The sequence below is a fragment of the Chaetura pelagica genome, unplaced genomic scaffold (genome assembly GCF_000747805.2).
Source record: "Chaetura pelagica isolate M959 unplaced genomic scaffold, ChaPel_1.0 scaffold83, whole genome shotgun sequence".
NCBI classification, from domain to species: domain Eukaryota; kingdom Metazoa; phylum Chordata; class Aves; order Apodiformes; family Apodidae; genus Chaetura; species Chaetura pelagica.
The window spans coordinates 7,300,722-7,318,927 of NW_009952893.1; the positions used below are offsets into that span (position 1 = coordinate 7,300,722).

At 40.0% G+C, this 18,206-nt stretch overlaps 1 protein-coding gene across 1 annotated transcript in view; it reads left to right on the plus strand.

Annotated features, from left to right (window-relative positions):
• Positions 1 to 505: 505 nt before the first annotated feature.
• The window catches only part of PI15 (peptidase inhibitor 15), a 22,631-nt gene continuing 4,930 nt past the window's right edge, over positions 506 to 18,206 (plus strand). The window contains exons 1-2 of the mRNA XM_009995580.1: positions 506 to 737; positions 1,285 to 1,626. Of these exons, the coding sequence (XP_009993882.1) occupies positions 1,354 to 1,626 (273 nt within the window). The 5' untranslated portion in view covers positions 506 to 737; positions 1,285 to 1,353. The remainder of the gene's footprint in view (positions 738 to 1,284; positions 1,627 to 18,206) is intronic.

The following is an 18,206-nucleotide window of genomic DNA, read 5'->3' on the forward strand; positions in this document are numbered from 1 at the left end:
TCACCCCTGTCCTCCCCAGCCAGCTGGGTGTGATCCCCTTACAGCCCCTGCCCTTCCCTTCCCTGCTCCTGCTCCTGCCCCTGCCCCTGCCCCTGCCCCTGCCCCTGCCCCGCGGGGAGGGACGCGGTGGGACGGGACGGTGCTGAACGGGCTCCGCTTCCCGTGACCCGGGGCAGCGGGGGGGTTTTCAGGGTCTCTGCGCTTCGTGCTGCTCCTGGGGTGCTCGAGGAGCTGCGTAAAATAACGTTTTCCAAGCCCGCAGGATGCTCGTGAAATGAGGGGAAAACCAAACACGGAGGGGGAAGAAAAATAAGAAAAAAAAATAAATATAAAAAGGTAGGGATTACCGAAAAAAAGGAGAGTCTTGCACGTTGCCTCTTTGTACTATAGAAACTGGGGGTGTGACTGATCTCCAAACCACCTACACTCCAGGGATGCCACCCAATCAGTGTCTGTGCTGTGCAGAACTCCTCCCCGCTCCTTTTGGCTCCGCACAGCCCTGTAGAGAAACTGCCTGTTCTGGCTCATACAGCCTGTAACATATAAAAGCTGTTAGCAGCTCCTGTGGCCAGAAGCTTCAAAACCAGCAGACTTTTGTTCTTTGGGGGTTTGTAATAAGAGACACTCCTTTCACAAAGGTTCATATCATCATATAGGAGAGTGCTATATATACTGGGAGAACAGTAGACTGTATTATTTTTTTTTCTTTATTTTTTTTTTCTTGGTATTATCCAGAGGTAAGCCATTCAGCTCAGTAAGTTTGCTTTGCATGCAGTTTTACCTATGCATATCACATTTTGCTGAAGTTAAGATTTGAATGCTGTTTCTAAGATGCTTTCATGCTTTTTATGATGTCTTTTGCCTACTAGTTTATCTGTGCCACATTGTGTCAAAACAATCCATGCATATGAATAGGCATAGCTTAGGATAAATTTTTATTTTCAGTAGAAAACATATTGTGAGGTTTATTGCAGTCTCCCCATTTAAGATTTATAGTGTTTTTTTGGGATGATTGTGTGTGATAACACTGTCACTATTTCAGGAATACTACTGGCTCTGGTTGTGTAGTTCATGGTATAATGATACTTCATTTGGTGTATTTGTAGTAACAATTTATTATCATTTACTGTGGTTATTGAAAATTTCTCAGCAACACATATTCTGTCTGGATTTTTATGATTGAGCTGACAAACAGAATAATTTTTCTGATCACAGCCTGCCAGTTCACTTTGTCTTGCTACCCAGTTGTACAGAATCACATCTTTGACATCTTTTCTTCTACAGATCTGTTTTCTGCTGCCCTGACTTAAAGCAGAGTACCTCTGTGGCCTATCTTTCTTCTTTGGCCCCAAAATGACAGCAATCACTGCAATCAGTTGTGCTTTCTTATTTTCCATTCTCTGTGAAACAAGTGCATTAGTGTTACCCAACTCCACTGACCTACTCCTGTCAGACAATAATTTCACTGACATTGAGACAGCTTTGGCAGCTCATCTGGACTCTGCAAAAATTCCCAAAGCCAGGCGGAAGCGCTACATTTCACAGAATGACATGATTGCCATTCTTGATTATCATAATCAAGTCAGAGGCAAAGTCTTCCCACCTGCTTCCAACATGGAATATATGGTAAGTGAGTTTTGTTTATTTCAGAGTAAAGCAAACTGTAAGTCATTGATATCATTTTATTAAATAAACAGTGAGGATTTAGTTAAGTAGATAAATGATTTTTAACTATTACTTCTTGCTAAAATGTTCTTTCCTGAATTTTTTTAAGCTGCATTAACTTAAGCAAGTGAAAGCTAACTACTGACCTCTGACCTCTTTACGCTGTTGAGTTTTCATTTCTGTGACTAGTCCCAAGGAAGATTCTGGGGCTCAAGTAAATTAATTTGTAAGTTAACTGCTTGTTGGCCTGAAGAATAGTATTTGGTCACAACATGTGATTGCATGTGTTTAAAGTGTTAAACATCAGTAGCCCCATAGCTTTTATGGAGTACCCCGAAAATCCTTGCCCTCATGTATGCAAAAAGGCAGACAATGAGCATTTCTAATTTTCTCTCAGACATAGACAATATGGTAAAACTGTGCTTGCAAAGTAATTAATCTGATGCACTGTTTGTCTCATGCTTATGCATTTCACTTATGACAAATTGTTTGTGTGCCTCTAATATTTTTATGTTTCCATCAAATACAATGACCCTTTTAAATGTTTCTCTAGTATGTAGGATTTCAATGCTATATTTGTGGCAGGCACCTTTTCCCCTGGTTGGCAAATACTCATTATGTGAATTATCTGTTCCTGCAGGTATGATAGAAGTTATTCATTCACTGTGATTTCATACTTGGCACTGCTAGCTAAAGCAGCATGTATGCTATTTTGTGTTCCAAGTTTGAATGCATGCCTACTGTGGACCTCTAATGTTAAACATAGGTTGGCCAAGCAACATTTTTTTACCTTCTCAATAAGGTATTGACACTGTTTTGAAAGCACAGACAAGTTGTGTCAGCACCATAACATCTGCTTAAAGTCAAAGAGGTTCTTATATGACAACAGACAGTTAACAGGTTTGAGAAACAGGACACCATGAGTTTGACATAAAAAGGGGACAGCAGTAATAACAACTCCTTTTTAGCAGCTAGTGACTAACAATTTGGACATCTTTCAATCATAGATGTTACCTAGATCTAGATTTGATCATACAATCCGCTTAGTGCATCCCAGCAGCACCTCAAAATGCTGAGTGTACTCAAAATGTTGCAGGATAAGGCCTGTTGCCACACCATAGGCTGAGTTTGAAGTTTGGTTAAGTGAAAAGGTCAGAAATAATAGAAACAGAAAGGTCAGAAGTCAAGCTCAGTCATCATTTTCATTGCTGTGCTCTCCACTGATGTTTCCTTTGATTCTGCATAAATAAACTTTGTTGTAATGTCTGAGGGAATAGCAGCCTACCATGCCCTTCCTTGGCTTGTGTGTTTTAGAAATATGCTCCTGCAGTTTGCTTAAGTGAAGCCAGCACCCTGTCATATTCCCAAGAGTTCTGTAAGTGCATTGTTCTTAGCCTGCTCAGTAAAAAAAACCCAAACCAAAATAAAACAAGAAAAAAAAGCTTCAAAAAGGAAAGGAGTCATCCTTGATAAATCTATTTTAATGCACTCAGTGTTTAAATGGCCAAGATTTAACCTGTATCAATTGGGTATTCTGCTGTATATTTGCTCTTGAATGGTAGTGTGCAAGGCTTGGTACAAAAATCAAGACTAAAGACATGCTCTACAGCTATTTACATGCTGTTCTTTTCCTTGCCCTTCTTACTAGTGAGTTATTTTACCAGTACCAACCAGCCACAGGATGTACCTGTGTTCCGATCAGCATCAGCTCCATCAGTATTCTCAAGGGAAAGGTCTAAAGCTTTCTTTTATGTATGATTTCCCAGTCTGAAAGTGACTTCAGAATTCAGAGCAGCACCTCAAGCTGTGTAGCTGATGATCCAGAGTCCAACTTGAACTGGGGTCTCTGAGTGACAGTCAATCCTTTCGCCACCAGTTCTCTTTCAGAATTTAGTCTGTGCGTGTCCCATGTAACTTCACAGAGCAAAAAAAACCCAGTGAGCAACATCACACATAGCTTGCTCTGCCATCTGCTTTGTAGCCATGGCAGCATCTTATTTAACTTTTTACCTCTGAGCCTACAGAAAACTTGTTAAGAAAGTATTGAAGTTGACATGGTGCTGTAAGCCATACCACATCTGGGGACCATGGTATTAGTAATGCCCTTTTGAATTTCCTTAGTCCATTCGTTGGTGTCTCTACAGTTTCATCATATGGCACAGCATATGTTGTGGTTTATGGGGATATGAGGTTGCTGGTGTTATATATTCAAGATATTGTGTCACTCAATACTCATTTTCATAAATAAGACGACAAGCATATTATCATTACCAGCAGACGAGGTGTACTCTGCTTGAATGAACCTTAAAGAGTTTGTGTTCCTCTCCTGAATACTATGGAAAAGTGCAGTGGCAGTGATGAGAGTGACCTTTCCCATTTCCCCTAACAATTACTTGAAAAGATGTCACACACTAAAGAGCTGGAATTGTTTACAGATGCAGTAGATTGTGGAAATATTGAGTGTTTTGAAGCAGAGAAGGACTAAGCAGTTTGGAAGCACAAAATGTTTTCTCATCTTTTCTCTGTTGACAGTCCAATTGTGTTTGGTTCTTTTTTCCTAATTGTGTTCGGAGCTCTGTTCTTCTCGTGAATCGCTCTATCACATCCTCAGTTCTCTACAGTTCCATTTGCTTTTTCCTTCTCCACTGGTAAGAACTGGGCTTTAGCTCTACAGGTTGGTTCTTGTGATTCCAGTTCTTCACACCCAATCTGTTTTTGGGCTTTTCTCCTTGACACATTCTGTTCATTCCCCTGATGCAGTCTGCTTCTCACACCTTCAGTGCATTTGTAGGTACTTGGAACTCCTTGGGCATGATTGCGTCTGCACCTGCTGTATGCTGTAGGACTTCAGGTGAGGGGTCTCAAAGAACGAGTCTGAATGTACAACCCAAACCATTCTAAGATATTCTGACATAGTTTAAATTCCTTTTGGTTCAGTGATTGCATAAGTGCACTTTAATATTTGAGAAAATGTGCCCCTTGTTAAACATGTCACTTTGTAGGACACAAAGTTGTAAAAGTTTCCCAGACTATCCTGAAGCAAGTTAGTTTGGATACCCAGAAGTTATTTCGTGGTGACATAAAGATAGTTTCTCATGAGCTGGTGGCAGAGGATCTGGAAGGGAATGGAGAATCTGAGCCTATTAATTTATAGTAAATCCACTTTAAACACCACAATACAATGGACAAAGGAAATCAACCATTGTTCTAAAAGAAAAGTAATCGTTTTCCAGAAGAAGCGACTGTAGTTTTATGAGGGAGCCCATGTGAGTCATGGGGGAAATGTGTGCACTCTCTGGCCCAGGAGTGACCCCCTTTGCTGGGGTGATGAATGTAGGGACTTTGCTTCCTGTCCATGAAGATCTGCAGACAACCTACAAAGTCAGATCTGAGAAGCAAGAAAATAGCCCACTTAGCAGTCACAAAGGTAAATAACTGCCTTATTATTTCACTTGTAAATTTTAAAGTCTTCTTGACATTTTCTTGCTGTCAAGGTGATCTTAAAAATGCTCTGTGGACATGCAATAGTTGGTGGGTAACAGAAAAAACCACAACCTACTTCAAGTTTTTCAAAGTCCTATTTAATACCTAAAGCTATTTATATGGACATGGAAAAAGGGAGTTAATTTGGTTTTCTTTCCAATTTTAAGGCGCTGATGATAATAAGAGTCTCAACTTGTTTACCTATTTTTTACTGTTGTCATTGTGGTTTCTTAAGCATCATTCTAAATCTTAGAGGACATTTTGTTCTTGAATTGTTTGCCCTGGCTCATATACATGGTCCCACTGAAATCATCCATGTCTACAAGTAAGGATTGAAGGGCTGGTTCCTTCAAGATTTATATCTAATGGGTTGGATTGGATCTCTTAATTCATATAGTTTGTCCCTGCCATGTTGCAGGACTTCCTTCTACATTAAATACATATGGTTTTCATCTTGTCTACTCCTAAACATGTATAGTGATGCTGTCTCAGTCACATCTCTTGGCAAATATTATGCCTTAGGAATAGAAATTATTTCCAAATGCCTAAGTTAAATATTTGACTCTAAAACTCAGATAATTAATCTTTATATGCACTTTTTAACTCCCCAATAAAATTTCTCTCCCTTTTAATTTCAAACATTGCCCTTTATGTACTTACTGACAGTTTTCTTGGCAATAAGATGCATACATGCGTATAATGTTTCCTCAATTTCTTTGTGCATGGCTTACAATACTTCTGCATATTGGGAGAAATTACAGTTGATCTCCATTTACAGCTCTTTTGTTAAATCAGTGAACAGCACCCTTAAATGTCAAAGCAGATTAGACCCATCATTCTAACTCTGCATGCTTAAAGACACAAGTGCCACAGTGCAATGGAGAATTTACTCTAGAAGTTATTGGCAGCCTACACTTTCCATCGAATAGCCCTGTTCTCTTAAACCCTATATACCTGGTCAAAGTCGAAAAAAAATAATCAGGGGGTGAGAGGGTACAAAGATCTTAACCTGCATTTCATCATGCCAGAGCACAAAGTAGGTCTAAGTATAGTCCACTCCAGTCTTCTGGGAGGAGAGATATCCAGAAACTTGGATCTTAGCCAGCGTAATCTGCCTATCCTAGTTTTCCTTGGTTTTTAGCTTGTTCTGTGCTGGGAATTCACAAGTGAGCTGAGAAGAGATGTGAAGGGGTGTACTGGTGAAATATGTTCACTGGTTCCAGTTTCTCTCTTCTACCAGTTCTTCTTCTTTTTAGCCCACTGAGTATGTCCCTTCTCCCTGGTGCCATAAACCAGCACCAGGAGTGTCTGAAGATCATGGAGTAATGAATTCTGGAGTATCAGTCCTCTCAGAAAACTAGAGAAAAACCAAAACAAAACAGAAAGAACCTCTGTGGTTTACATGGTTACAGTTAAGGGTGTCTGTCTGCATGACACCTTTGAAAGGACAAAGTAATTTTACAGCATATTCAGCCTTTTTCTGCTGTGGAAACAATACACGGCAACTGCCAGCAAGCTGAAAGAAAGCAAGAGTGGATGTAGCTTATTCTGCTAGTTTTGGCACAATAGGGTTACCCAGCTTTCTTTTGCCCCACAGATGAGTTCATGCACTTATCTACTTCCTTCTGCACTGCTGTCCTACTTGTTGGCTTATCAGTGAGATGTAGGATGCTGCTCGTTTTTCTAGCAGAGTTTTATTTACAAAAGGTTAGGAATCTCCATTCAGTCTTATTAACTAAACTGAAGTTCATCTAGGGTCAAATCCAAGTGGATACTAGCTCTATGAAGTACAAAAGCCATCATTTATGTTCTGAGTGAATGACAGAAGACCTGTTAAGGGGTTGAACAGAAACGACCTTTCCTGGAAAGCGCTCCTTGAAAAATCTGAAGAACTTCCCCAAAAATACTGTTGTTGATAAATATTGTGATAAAGAGTGACTGTGTTAGACTTGCTTTGGTATTAAAGCTCCTTTCCAGTATTTTATGCATAAGAATTTTAAAACATTGATCTTACTGGTGTTTTAGAAGAGATTTACATTATTTAGATTTCATATTAGCAGAAAGCCTTCTAGGAGTTTAAGCAAACAAAAAACAACCTATTAAAGTCTCAGATAGAAAAGCAGCCTGCCCAGAGCCCTCAGAATTAGACATTCCTTTATTATTAAATGTAGCACCTCTTGAACTTCTTGGCTAAAAACAGAGACAGGGCATTTTTTCACAAGAATCTTGATCCAAAGTACACAGTAATTCATTTCACACATGAATGGAAATGATAGTAACCTTAAACCTCTCAACATTTATATCCTCTTTCTGTACCTGAAAAGAAGAATAGTCTATTCAGGTCTGTGGGAATGTGCATCCTGAAGACAGCAAAAGATGGAAACCCCAGGATAACCACTTGTTTGCTTTTCGTACACAGAATACAGTCTTCAGCATAGGCACCTACAGCTATGAATGCATCTGCAGTTGCCCTAGGATGGGGTTTGAGGTCTTTTTTAACTCAACTAACAATTAACTGGTTTTGCATCTCTATATGCACACTGATATCTGTTAATCTGTATCAAGAGAAAGAATCTTGAATTCAGCTTTCTTCTGAGAATAAAGCACTATGGTTCTTTATCCTGCAGAAAGGAGAAGTGGTTATGTTTTTTCTTTCATTGTGCTGCCATATCCTTCAGTTAGAGCTACTTAGAAAATAATAAGTATTTTCTTTGAAAACTTTAAAAGAAATTAAGGATATTTTTGTTTTAATGAAAAACGTCAGTGTTTATCGGAAAAAGAGAAAGCAGATTTTTTTTTTTTTTTTTTTCCACGTAGAATGCAAACAAAATGCTACAAAAGAAATACACTTTTCATTCAAATTTCCTGGTTTTGACAAAGGACAAAGTTTGCTGTGATCACATATAAATGGTGGAGGTCAGACACCTTCCTTTTCGGGCTCATGACCAGTGGTCAGGGTGACATGGAGCTAGACAAAGTTTGGTCCATTTTGTTACCACTTCTGAGATAAGCTCTCGCCAACTAAAATATGTCTTGCAGTAGGTTAGGAAAGCACTGAATATTTTAAGATATGTAGTTCTGATATTTGACTTTTCCAAAAGCTAAACAAATAATAGCGCATCAGGGAAGCTGGTTATTATTAAATCTGACAGCCTACCAGTTTTATTTGTTTCTTATTGTTTAAAAGCCTGGTGCCAAACATGAAGAGAAATGCAGACAAACTGTAGAAGAAACAAATTGACTATTAATAGTGGTCAAGCTTCAAATGGCAGGAGTTTGAATTCGGACCAAATAGACACCCAGGAATATAAACTTCTGTATAAAAGGTAGACTTGAATTTTCATAAGAAAAGAATTTCTGGCAATGTGGTTTCTTGGACATCTGTCTGGTGGTGCCCCAATTACTATAAGACAGACCTTCTAATACTGAGCCCTTCAGAAGTGTGAATCAGATGTTTGGAGGTATGGATATATGAGAGTAAATTGACTATAAAACATTGCGCAATTTTGCTTTGAGTTGCAGTGGAGTATTTGACAAGCAGCTTGATGTATTCACCCTCTATTTATTTGCAAAAGAATGAAGTACAGAACTGCGATTCCCATCAAGAATTTTTTTCTCCGGAGGGTAGACTTTGGCAATTTTCTGTGTGAACTTTCTGAGTACCTAATGTATTTGGGAAAGGACTTGCACATGTGGTAGGTACCAATTACAGTATGCACAGTCAGATTTCTAACAGGTGGCAGTTGAGAGCAAAATATGTTCATATTCTTAGAGAGAGGGAGCTCCTAGAATCCAAATGATCTCAGAGCCCAAATAAATATATAAAGTTTGCCAAATCTGTCTATAAATTCCAATGAGCTCATGTTTTCATCACACAGTATGTATTGAGAAAGTGAAGGCCAAGAGACGAGGCTCTTTCAGTCACTCTGCTGAAAAAGCATGCAGGCAGAAGGGCTGGTGAGTTGTTTGATTAAGCTTTGTGCCAGATTTGGGGTACTGGACATGGTGGGAGGTCCTACAAAAACTCTCTGCACCTGAAAATGCTACAGGTTCCACTGTATAGAAGAGAAGGGGAGAAGCTGTGCAAGGGACTCCTTCATGCTGCTGTGGGATTTCTGAGAAACAGTCCCTGCGTGTGCTGGAGGTATGGCCGATGCAAGGCTGCACGGCTGAATGACCATGAGGACAAGATCTGCACCTTGGAGTGTAGCAGCCTACATCTGCTAATCCTCTCCTGGACTTGCACTAGCAGCTGTGGAGTGTAGCTGCACAGATGGGCCAGAGATGTAAGATTTCATCCCTTGGATTTCATTCTCAACGTTTTTCTCACAGGAAGAAATCGCTTGAATTGAGGTTTTCGTCATTGCCACTTGCTGCCATTCTGGAAGTAAGAACTTCTGATCTTCAGCTGAGCTGACAAGTGAAAGCACAAGGCTAATGGAGAAAAAAATCTAGAAGTTGGAGGTAGAAAGGTTAATTTTTTGACTGATCACTACTAAAAGAAGATCCTACTGGCCACCTTTGTGAGATGTGTAGGAGCCACTGTGGATTTTTTTTGGTGTCAAATAACATTCTGAAGATTTTCATATGAGACCACAAACAAGATGCCAAAACTGGCAAAAAAAGGGCCTTTCTCTTACTGCAAAATGTGACAGTGTTGCCATGCAACTGTATTCAAATTGCATATCCAAACATTTCCTGCACAATCTTATCACATAACTTCAGTTGTACAAAGAAGCTGTTGAAGAGGAGAGTGACTAAACCAGCATACTGCACCTTTTTGCTCTGAATTTGTGTTCAAACCTTTACCTCATGCTTGTCACTCCTGCTGCACTGTTGGTGGCAGCCAGCTGAGGGGCTCACTCACACCATGGCTGTCATAGTGTTACAGGCAGCATGGTGTTACATCACCTGATGGACACACAGGAAGTTTGTAGGAGGGTAGGAAGTGGCTGGGATGTGTAGGTTTAGCTTAATGTACTTGCTTTGCCACTGAGAAATATGCAGAATATTACCCTAGCTGGTATGTCGTATCAAGAAACCAATCAAGCCAGGAAACAAAAACAACCACCAAAACCAAACTATGAAGTACTGAGAACTGCTGCTGGTCTTTCATATCCAAAGCAATGATCTGCTGAGGTTCTGTTTTACTCTTGTGCAAGTGAAGGGAGCTTCCTTGCTGCTGGCAATTGAACTGAGCTAGGAGAGATTAAGCATTATTATGTCAAAAGAAGAATGGAAGCACAGTCCTCCATTGCTTGAATGAAGACTCTGTAGGTTCTCAGGTTAAAAACACATCTCTCCTAGCTATGCAGTCTGCCAGCAGACAGTATCAGGGAAGGAGTGCTCCTACTTCTCCCTTTTTTTCAGGTTTTCTTTGTGACAATGAGGTCTGTAGAGTTAAACACTTCTAAAAGCATTCAGTTACACACAGATAGCCACACAATGAGAGAAACAATACAGTGTATCGTTGTGTATTCCGCTCACTTTATTTTTAGATCACAAATACTTGCCACCTGTTACCACTAATAACCTTACCTGCAGAGAGTTTGCTTTGGTAATGATGTATCTCTCTCATACAGCAAAGCATGCATAAAAGTTTAACGATAATGTCAAGTATTTTCTTTTGTCACTGGAAATCTGCATTCTGAACTTCAGGGAAAGTATGAATTAATCTATAAAGAGATTAATTTTTGTCTCTGAAAATCAAGAAATTACGGAAAAAATTAAAAATGTTTCAGCTTCCTCATGAAAATTCATCCTTGGCTACATGGTCATCCCCATCCTCACACATTGCATAATAAAGAACCAAGCTACCAAAGGGTAGGTTGATCTTTCTTCTTCTTCACCATATTTGCTGGGAATAATGGATCTTAACTTCCTCTTCTTCCACATTCTGAACTTTAAGAACAACTTACAAAGGGATACAAGTCCAGGTGAGGGTATCAGTAGTTCTTTCTCAGGTGTGGCATCTTTAGTGGAGGCCACTGAAAGGTTAGTTTTCAATTAATCTTTTCAGCTCTAATTATATTACTGGTTTAAGTGTGCATTTTGCTTGGGAAGTACTCTACTACTGGAATCAGTCCTTTTTGTCTACCTGTAAGAAAGCTGAAATAAACATTTTATCCGCATGTACTTTATTTTTACTTTTGAAGTAGTGAGTCATCAGAAAAAGATGATGTAACTTCACTCTTAAGGAAACTAAATGCAGTAAAGTGTTGGAAGATCTTACTGATGACTTTGGGAGAAGCCAGTAATTGCTTTATGTGGGGAAAAAACCCCAAAACATCACAGCATGTTTTGCAGAATTTATCTATCAGATCATAAATCTGAGGCTAAATATCAGCAACATGGGAAGTGAAAAATATGAATTGTCTTTCTCTTTTTCTTTGGAAATGTGTTAAAGAGATGTAATAGAAACAGATGCCCATTTTGACATTTATAGAGCAGACAGATATTTTTTCCATTTTAAAATTATGAAAAGTTGAAATTCTGCTTATTTTTCAAATAGTGAGGAGATATCCTTTTGAAGAAATGGGAGTATGTAATTAATATCTTCTGGTATACATAATTTACTGTTTATAAGAAAAGCATCTATTGAGGGTCTATGAGAAGTTCCAAGACATTTATCTTTTCCTTTCTTGACTTAGCCATGACTCTCTGGATGATCTATAACATCCCAGAACTAATTTTTTATCACTCAGAATAGGAGAGAAGGCCTTGCCAGAGTAAGGAAACCTTCTTTCTCCTCTCTTTTTACAAAATGTTTTAAAATTTCTGTATAAAGGAATAGGAAACCCTAAGACATGTGATTAAGAAAGAAAAGGAATAGTATTTATTATTAGTTATAGAAAGGGAGGATACAAGAGAATAATAGAATATGCTGAGTTGGAAGGGACCCATCAGGATCATTGAATCCAAATCCTGTCCCTGTGTAGGGCACCCCAAGAATCAGAACATGTACCTGAAAGCATCATCCAAGTGCTTCTTGAACTCAGGCAGTCTTGATGATGTGACCACCTCCCTGGGGAGCTTGTTCCAGTGCTCAACCACCCTCTGGGTGAGAAACCTTTACCTGATATCCAACCTAAACCTTCCCTGATTCAGCTTCCTCTCATTTCCCTGACTCCTGTCACTGGTCACAGGAATTAAGAGATCAGTACCTGCCCCATCTTTTCCCCTCTTGAGGAAGCCATAGACTGCAATGAGGTCACCTCTCAGCCTTCTGTTCTCCAAGCTGAATAATCCAAATGACCTCAGCCACTCCTCATAAGTCATCATCCCTTCCAGACCCTTCCCCATCCTCATGGATCTCCTTCGGACAGTCTCCAATAGCTTGATGTCCTTTTTATGTTGTGGTGCCAAAATTGTATGCAGTATTCAAGGTGAGGCTGCACTAGAGCAGAGTAGACTGGGACAATCACCTCCCTTGGCCGGCTGGCAATGCTGTGCTTGATGCACCCCAGGACACGGTTGGCCCTCCTGGCTGCCAGGGCACACTGCTGACCTGAAATGTGACCCACAACATTAAAAGACTTAGCTTGGGAAGGGAGCTCACTTTATGGGCTTCAAAAAATTTCATTCAACAATAAAGATACTTTGTTGTACACTCAATTGCTTATTATACATTATGGGAACAACAGAACTTATTTTGGTATTTGTTTGCAGGGTGAAACAAAAAAACACACAATAATCTTGTGCAAAATTCTGGTATCAGTGGCAAAATTCCTGGTCACTTTATTAATTATAAGATTTTATTCCTGACTCTCAACCAGCATGTGCTGTGTGAGAGCAGAGAACACCTCAGAGCTGCCTTCTAAAGCCTCATAAAATGGTCTCTGGTGTTGAAACTCTCTGTGTATAAGCACTGGCCTCTTCCCTGTATTCAGTCTGCTGGACAATTTTCAAACAAAGCGTTGTTTTGCAGGGAGCAGTGCAGAGAGGACAGTCAGCTTTCTAGGAAAATAATCTTTGACTGAGGAAAGAAAAATAAATTGGCCAAAGGATGTCCACTTGAAGTTGCCAAGTGGAAATGTGGTGAGACACTTTAACTGCACTGCAGCTCAGACTTTCTTGAGAAGTGGGGAGGGTTTCCATGATGGATTAAATTAGTTACCTGTATAGTTTGGGAGGGGGTCTTTATACTGGGTGGAAGGAGGGTGACTGCTTCCCCAGCTACTAATGACATAGCAAATGAAGATTTGCTGTCCCCAGGGAGAGAATTAACAGAGTTTGGCACTGGGAGTTTGCATGATTAGCATTTGAGGATGAGCCACCTCTTCAAATCGTGACCCTCTGTGTATGCAAATCTTTCCTCTTTTTTTTTCCTTTTGCAATTTTGTGTTCATGTCAGGTAACTTTCTCTAACATGTTTAATAGAAACACTGGAGTGGCCACAATTTCAGAGTTTGTAATTTCGTTTATCACACAGTTATTTTAAACTCTTTGCTAATTACCTTAAGTTTTTAGCTTTTTCCTCGTGCAGAAACTGCCCCTCTGGGTTTCAAATTACTTTAGTTTCTCTTTTTAGGATATTTTTCTGTTTCATTGTATCCTGTTTATCTATGTACACCAATGAAGCCTTGTGGATTCAAAAATCTTAAGAATGTGAGGATCACACCTTGTGAAAGAGATGTACTGGTGCAGTCTAACAGTTTAGAAGATTTTAGGTCATTATAAGATAATTTTTCTGCTTCAGCCTATATTAATTATTTGCCTTTTCTAGTGGAGATGATCTCAAGCTAGTCCTAGAGAGCCTGAGGCCACCTTTTCTTCTAGGAAAATAAAATAAGGAAGGTAAAGCACTTAGTCTTGTCCCATGATATGGAAATTATTTACATGACAGTAGGAACTCTCTGCAAGGCCTTTTCACCAGCCTGCTAATGGAGGAAGGGAGGAAATTAAAAGATGTTGCATGTGCTCCCCTTATTTCTTATTCAGTCATTGTTTTCTCTCTCTCTTTGTGTTTGCCAAAAATTTCATGTGTTCATAGGGTGGTCAAGAGTGACTAGATAACGGAAAGCAAAGCACACTATAAAACACAGCAATGCTTATCTTTTCACTAAGTCTGAAACAACCCTCTGAAACTTTACCAATCAGATGCCTCAGATGATTCCTGACAACCAGAAAATGAAGCTGAGGAAAAAGGAAAGTGGAATAGTAATGCTCTCACTGTCCAAGGCAGGAGCAATACCTAGTTTAGGGAGGGCATTAATAGTGAAAACCTAATCCAGTCTTCACATTTCTTTCAAACACCTAACATTCTATTTTGTGAGGCAATTTAGTAAGCAAAAATATGCTGGGTGGAAATCAGGATCTCGGTGCTATTTGTGCAAATACAGTACACATTTAGATTATTGTGGATCCAAATCCTGTCCCTGTGTAGGGCACCCCAAGAATCAGAACATGTGCCTGAAAGCATCATCCAAGTGCTTCTTGAACTCAGGCAGTCTTGATGATGTGACCACCTCCCTGGGGAGCTTGTTCCAGTGCTCAACCACCCTCTGGGTGAGAAACCTTTACCTGATATCCAACCTAAACCTTCCCTGATTCAGCTTCCTCTCATTTCCCTGACTCCTGTCACTGGTCACAGGAATTAAGAGATCAGTACCTGCCCCATCTTTTCCCCTCTTGAGGAAGCCATAGACTGCAATGAGGTCACCTCTCAGCCTTCTGTTCTCCAAGCTGAATAATCCAAATGACCTCAGCCACTCCTCATAAGTCATCATCCCTTCCAGACCCTTCCCCATCCTCATGGATCTCCTTCGGACAGTCTCCAATAGCTTGATGTCCTTTTTATGTTGTGGTGCCAAAATTGTATGCAGTATTCAAGGTGAGGCTGCACTAGAGCAGAGTAGACTGGGACAATCACCTCCCTTGGCCGGCTGGCAATGCTGTGCTTGATGCACCCCAGGACACGGTTGGCCCTCCTGGCTGCCAGGGCACACTGCTGACCTGAAATGTGACCCACAACATTAAAAGACTTAGCTTGGGAAGGGAGCTCACTTTATGGGCTTAAAAAAATTTCATTCAACAATAAAGATACTTTGTTGTACACTCAATTGCTTATTATACATTATGGGAACAACAGAACTTATTTTGGTATTTGTTTGCAGGGTGAAACAAAAAAACACACAATAATCTTGTGCAAAATTCTGGTATCAGTGGCAAAATTCCTGGTCACTTTATTAATTATAAGATTTTATTCCTGACTCTCAACCAGCATGTGCTGTGTGAGAGCAGAGAACACCTCAGAGCTGCCTTCTAAAGCCTCATAAAATGGTCTCTGGTGTTGAAACTCTCTGTGTATAAGCACTGGCCTCTTCCCTGTATTCAGTCTGCTGGACAATTTTCAAACAAAGCGTTGTTTTGCAGGGAGCAGTGCAGAGAGGACAGTCAGCTTTCTAGGAAAATAATCTTTGACTGAGGAAAGAAAAATAAATTGGCCAAAGGATGTCCACTTGAAGTTGCCAAGTGGAAATGTGGTGAGACACTTTAACTGCACTGCAGCTCAGACTTTCTTGAGAAGTGGGGAGGGTTTCCATGATGGATTAAATTAGTTACCTGTATAGTTTGGGAGGGGGTCTTTATACTGGGTGGAAGGAGGGTGACTGCTTCCCCAGCTACTAATGACATAGCAAATGAAGATTTGCTGTCCCCAGGGAGAGAATTAACAGAGTTTGGCACTGGGAGTTTGCATGATTAGCATTTGAGGATGAGCCACCTCTTCAAATCGTGACCCTCTGTGTATGCAAATCTTTCCTCTTTTTTTTTCCTTTTGCAATTTTGTGTTCATGTCAGGTAACTTTCTCTAACATGTTTAATAGAAACACTGGAGTGGCCACAATTTCAGAGTTTGTAATTTCGTTTATCACACAGTTATTTTAAACTCTTTGCTAATTACCTTAAGTTTTTAGCTTTTTCCTCGTGCAGAAACTGCCCCTCTGGGTTTCAAATTACTTTAGTTTCTCTTTTTAGGATATTTTTCTGTTTCATTGTATCCTGTTTATCTATGTACACCAATGAAGCCTTGTGGATTCAAAAATCTTAAGAATGTGAGGATCACACCTTGTGAAAGAGATGTACTGGTGCAGTCTAACAGTTTAGAAGATTTTAGGTCATTATAAGATAATTTTTCTGCTTCAGCCTATATTAATTATTTGCCTTTTCTAGTGGAGATGATCTCAAGCTAGTCCTAGAGAGCCTGAGGCCACCTTTTCTTCTAGGAAAATAAAATAAGGAAGGTAAAGCACTTAGTCTTGTCCCATGATATGGAAATTATTTACATGACAGTAGGAACTCTCTGCAAGGCCTTTTCACCAGCCTGCTAATGGAGGAAGGGAGGAAATTAAAAGATGTTGCATGTGCTCCCCTTATTTCTTATTCAGTCATTGTTTTCTCTCTCTCTTTGTGTTTGCCAAAAATTTCATGTGTTCATAGGGTGGTCAAGAGTGACTAGATAACGGAAAGCAAAGCACACTATAAAACACAGCAATGCTTATCTTTTCACTAAGTCTGAAACAACCCTCTGAAACTTTACCAATCAGATGCCTCAGATGATTCCTGACAACCAGAAAATGAAGCTGAGGAAAAAGGAAAGTGGAATAGTAATGCTCTCACTGTCCAAGGCAGGAGCAATACCTAGTTTAGGGAGGGCATTAATAGTGAAAACCTAATCCAGTCTTCACATTTCTTTCAAACACCTAACATTCTATTTTGTGAGGCAATTTAGTAAGCAAAAATATGCTGGGTGGAAATCAGGATCTCGGTGCTATTTGTGCAAATACAGTACACATTTAGATTATTGTGGGACTGCAGCCAGGTCACTTGGGAGCAAGCACGCAAACCTCATGTCCAGCCTCCTGGCAGGGAGCACTCATGCCAGAAGCATGATTAATCCCAGCAAAGGAGGGTGTTTATGGGGTGTCATAGTCCTGGCGAAGCTGCCCCGCATGGATGCACACCAGGCAGCTGTGTTTGGACCCACACGCTGGTTCCATGTGCTCCTCCATTTCCCTGGGCCTGGGCAGGCTCCCAGCATTGACTGTGGCCCTGGCCTCTCCGGCACGCTTCCCAGACACATTTCTGTGCTTGAACCTGCTGTTGTCTCCTCTGTAAGACATCTTTTTGGTACCACTGATGTACCATAGTGATTATAAAGGGTTATTTGTACACTGGCCACATGCTGTTAATTAGCTTAATGTCAAAGATACAAAGCAGAACAAATATCTGTACACAGTGTTGTTCCTCTTGGGACCTGGAGCATTTTCTGCATTTTGGATGGTGTGATAGCAGCTCTGGGTCCCCTCTCCTGTACCCCAGCTTAGCCTTCTCTTCCCAAGTTATAGACTTATCTCTTAACTCCTCCAAGAAACTCCCTTCATTTTTCAGAGCTGAAGTCAAACTATTCCCTGGCTTAAAGGCCATTCCTTCTTAGCATGCCTCTTTCTGACGCTTCTCTGTTTTGTTCTTTTACTGACAATTTGCTTAGACTTTGTTTCTAGGACCTTTTATGAACAAGTGTAAAATAAATCTTCTTTAAGCACCATCCATCTTGCTTTCCTAAGATAAATGGAAGACCACTTGAATGGAAGATAATTTGTGTTACGGGTTCATATTGATCTCTGTTGTATTTCCTCAGCTTTAATCTGGGAGGTACCTCACCCACTCTATATTAGCAAAATCTTGGTTCAATGATATAGCAATTTTATAAAATTTACTATTTTTTGTCCTGTATACTTAAAGAATTTCACAAACTACCCAGCAGTCAGTGCATGAATTACTGTCCTTGTCCCTGATCTGTGGCCAGCCTTTTATTCATCATGTTTGCAAAAGAAAACTTGTAAGTTCAGTGTTAGAAATCACTACTAGCTCACAGTACAGAAAATATTTATGATGTGGTCCACCTTATCCTTTGATAAGTTTATTTCTGACTTTGCCTCTTATTTCATACCTCAGAGAGCATACTCTTTATTTCATAGCCACTCAAGATTTATGAGTTTGGGGTTGTGTTTAAAAGCTGCAAAGGGCTGGGTGGGCAATTTTACCACATTCCATTC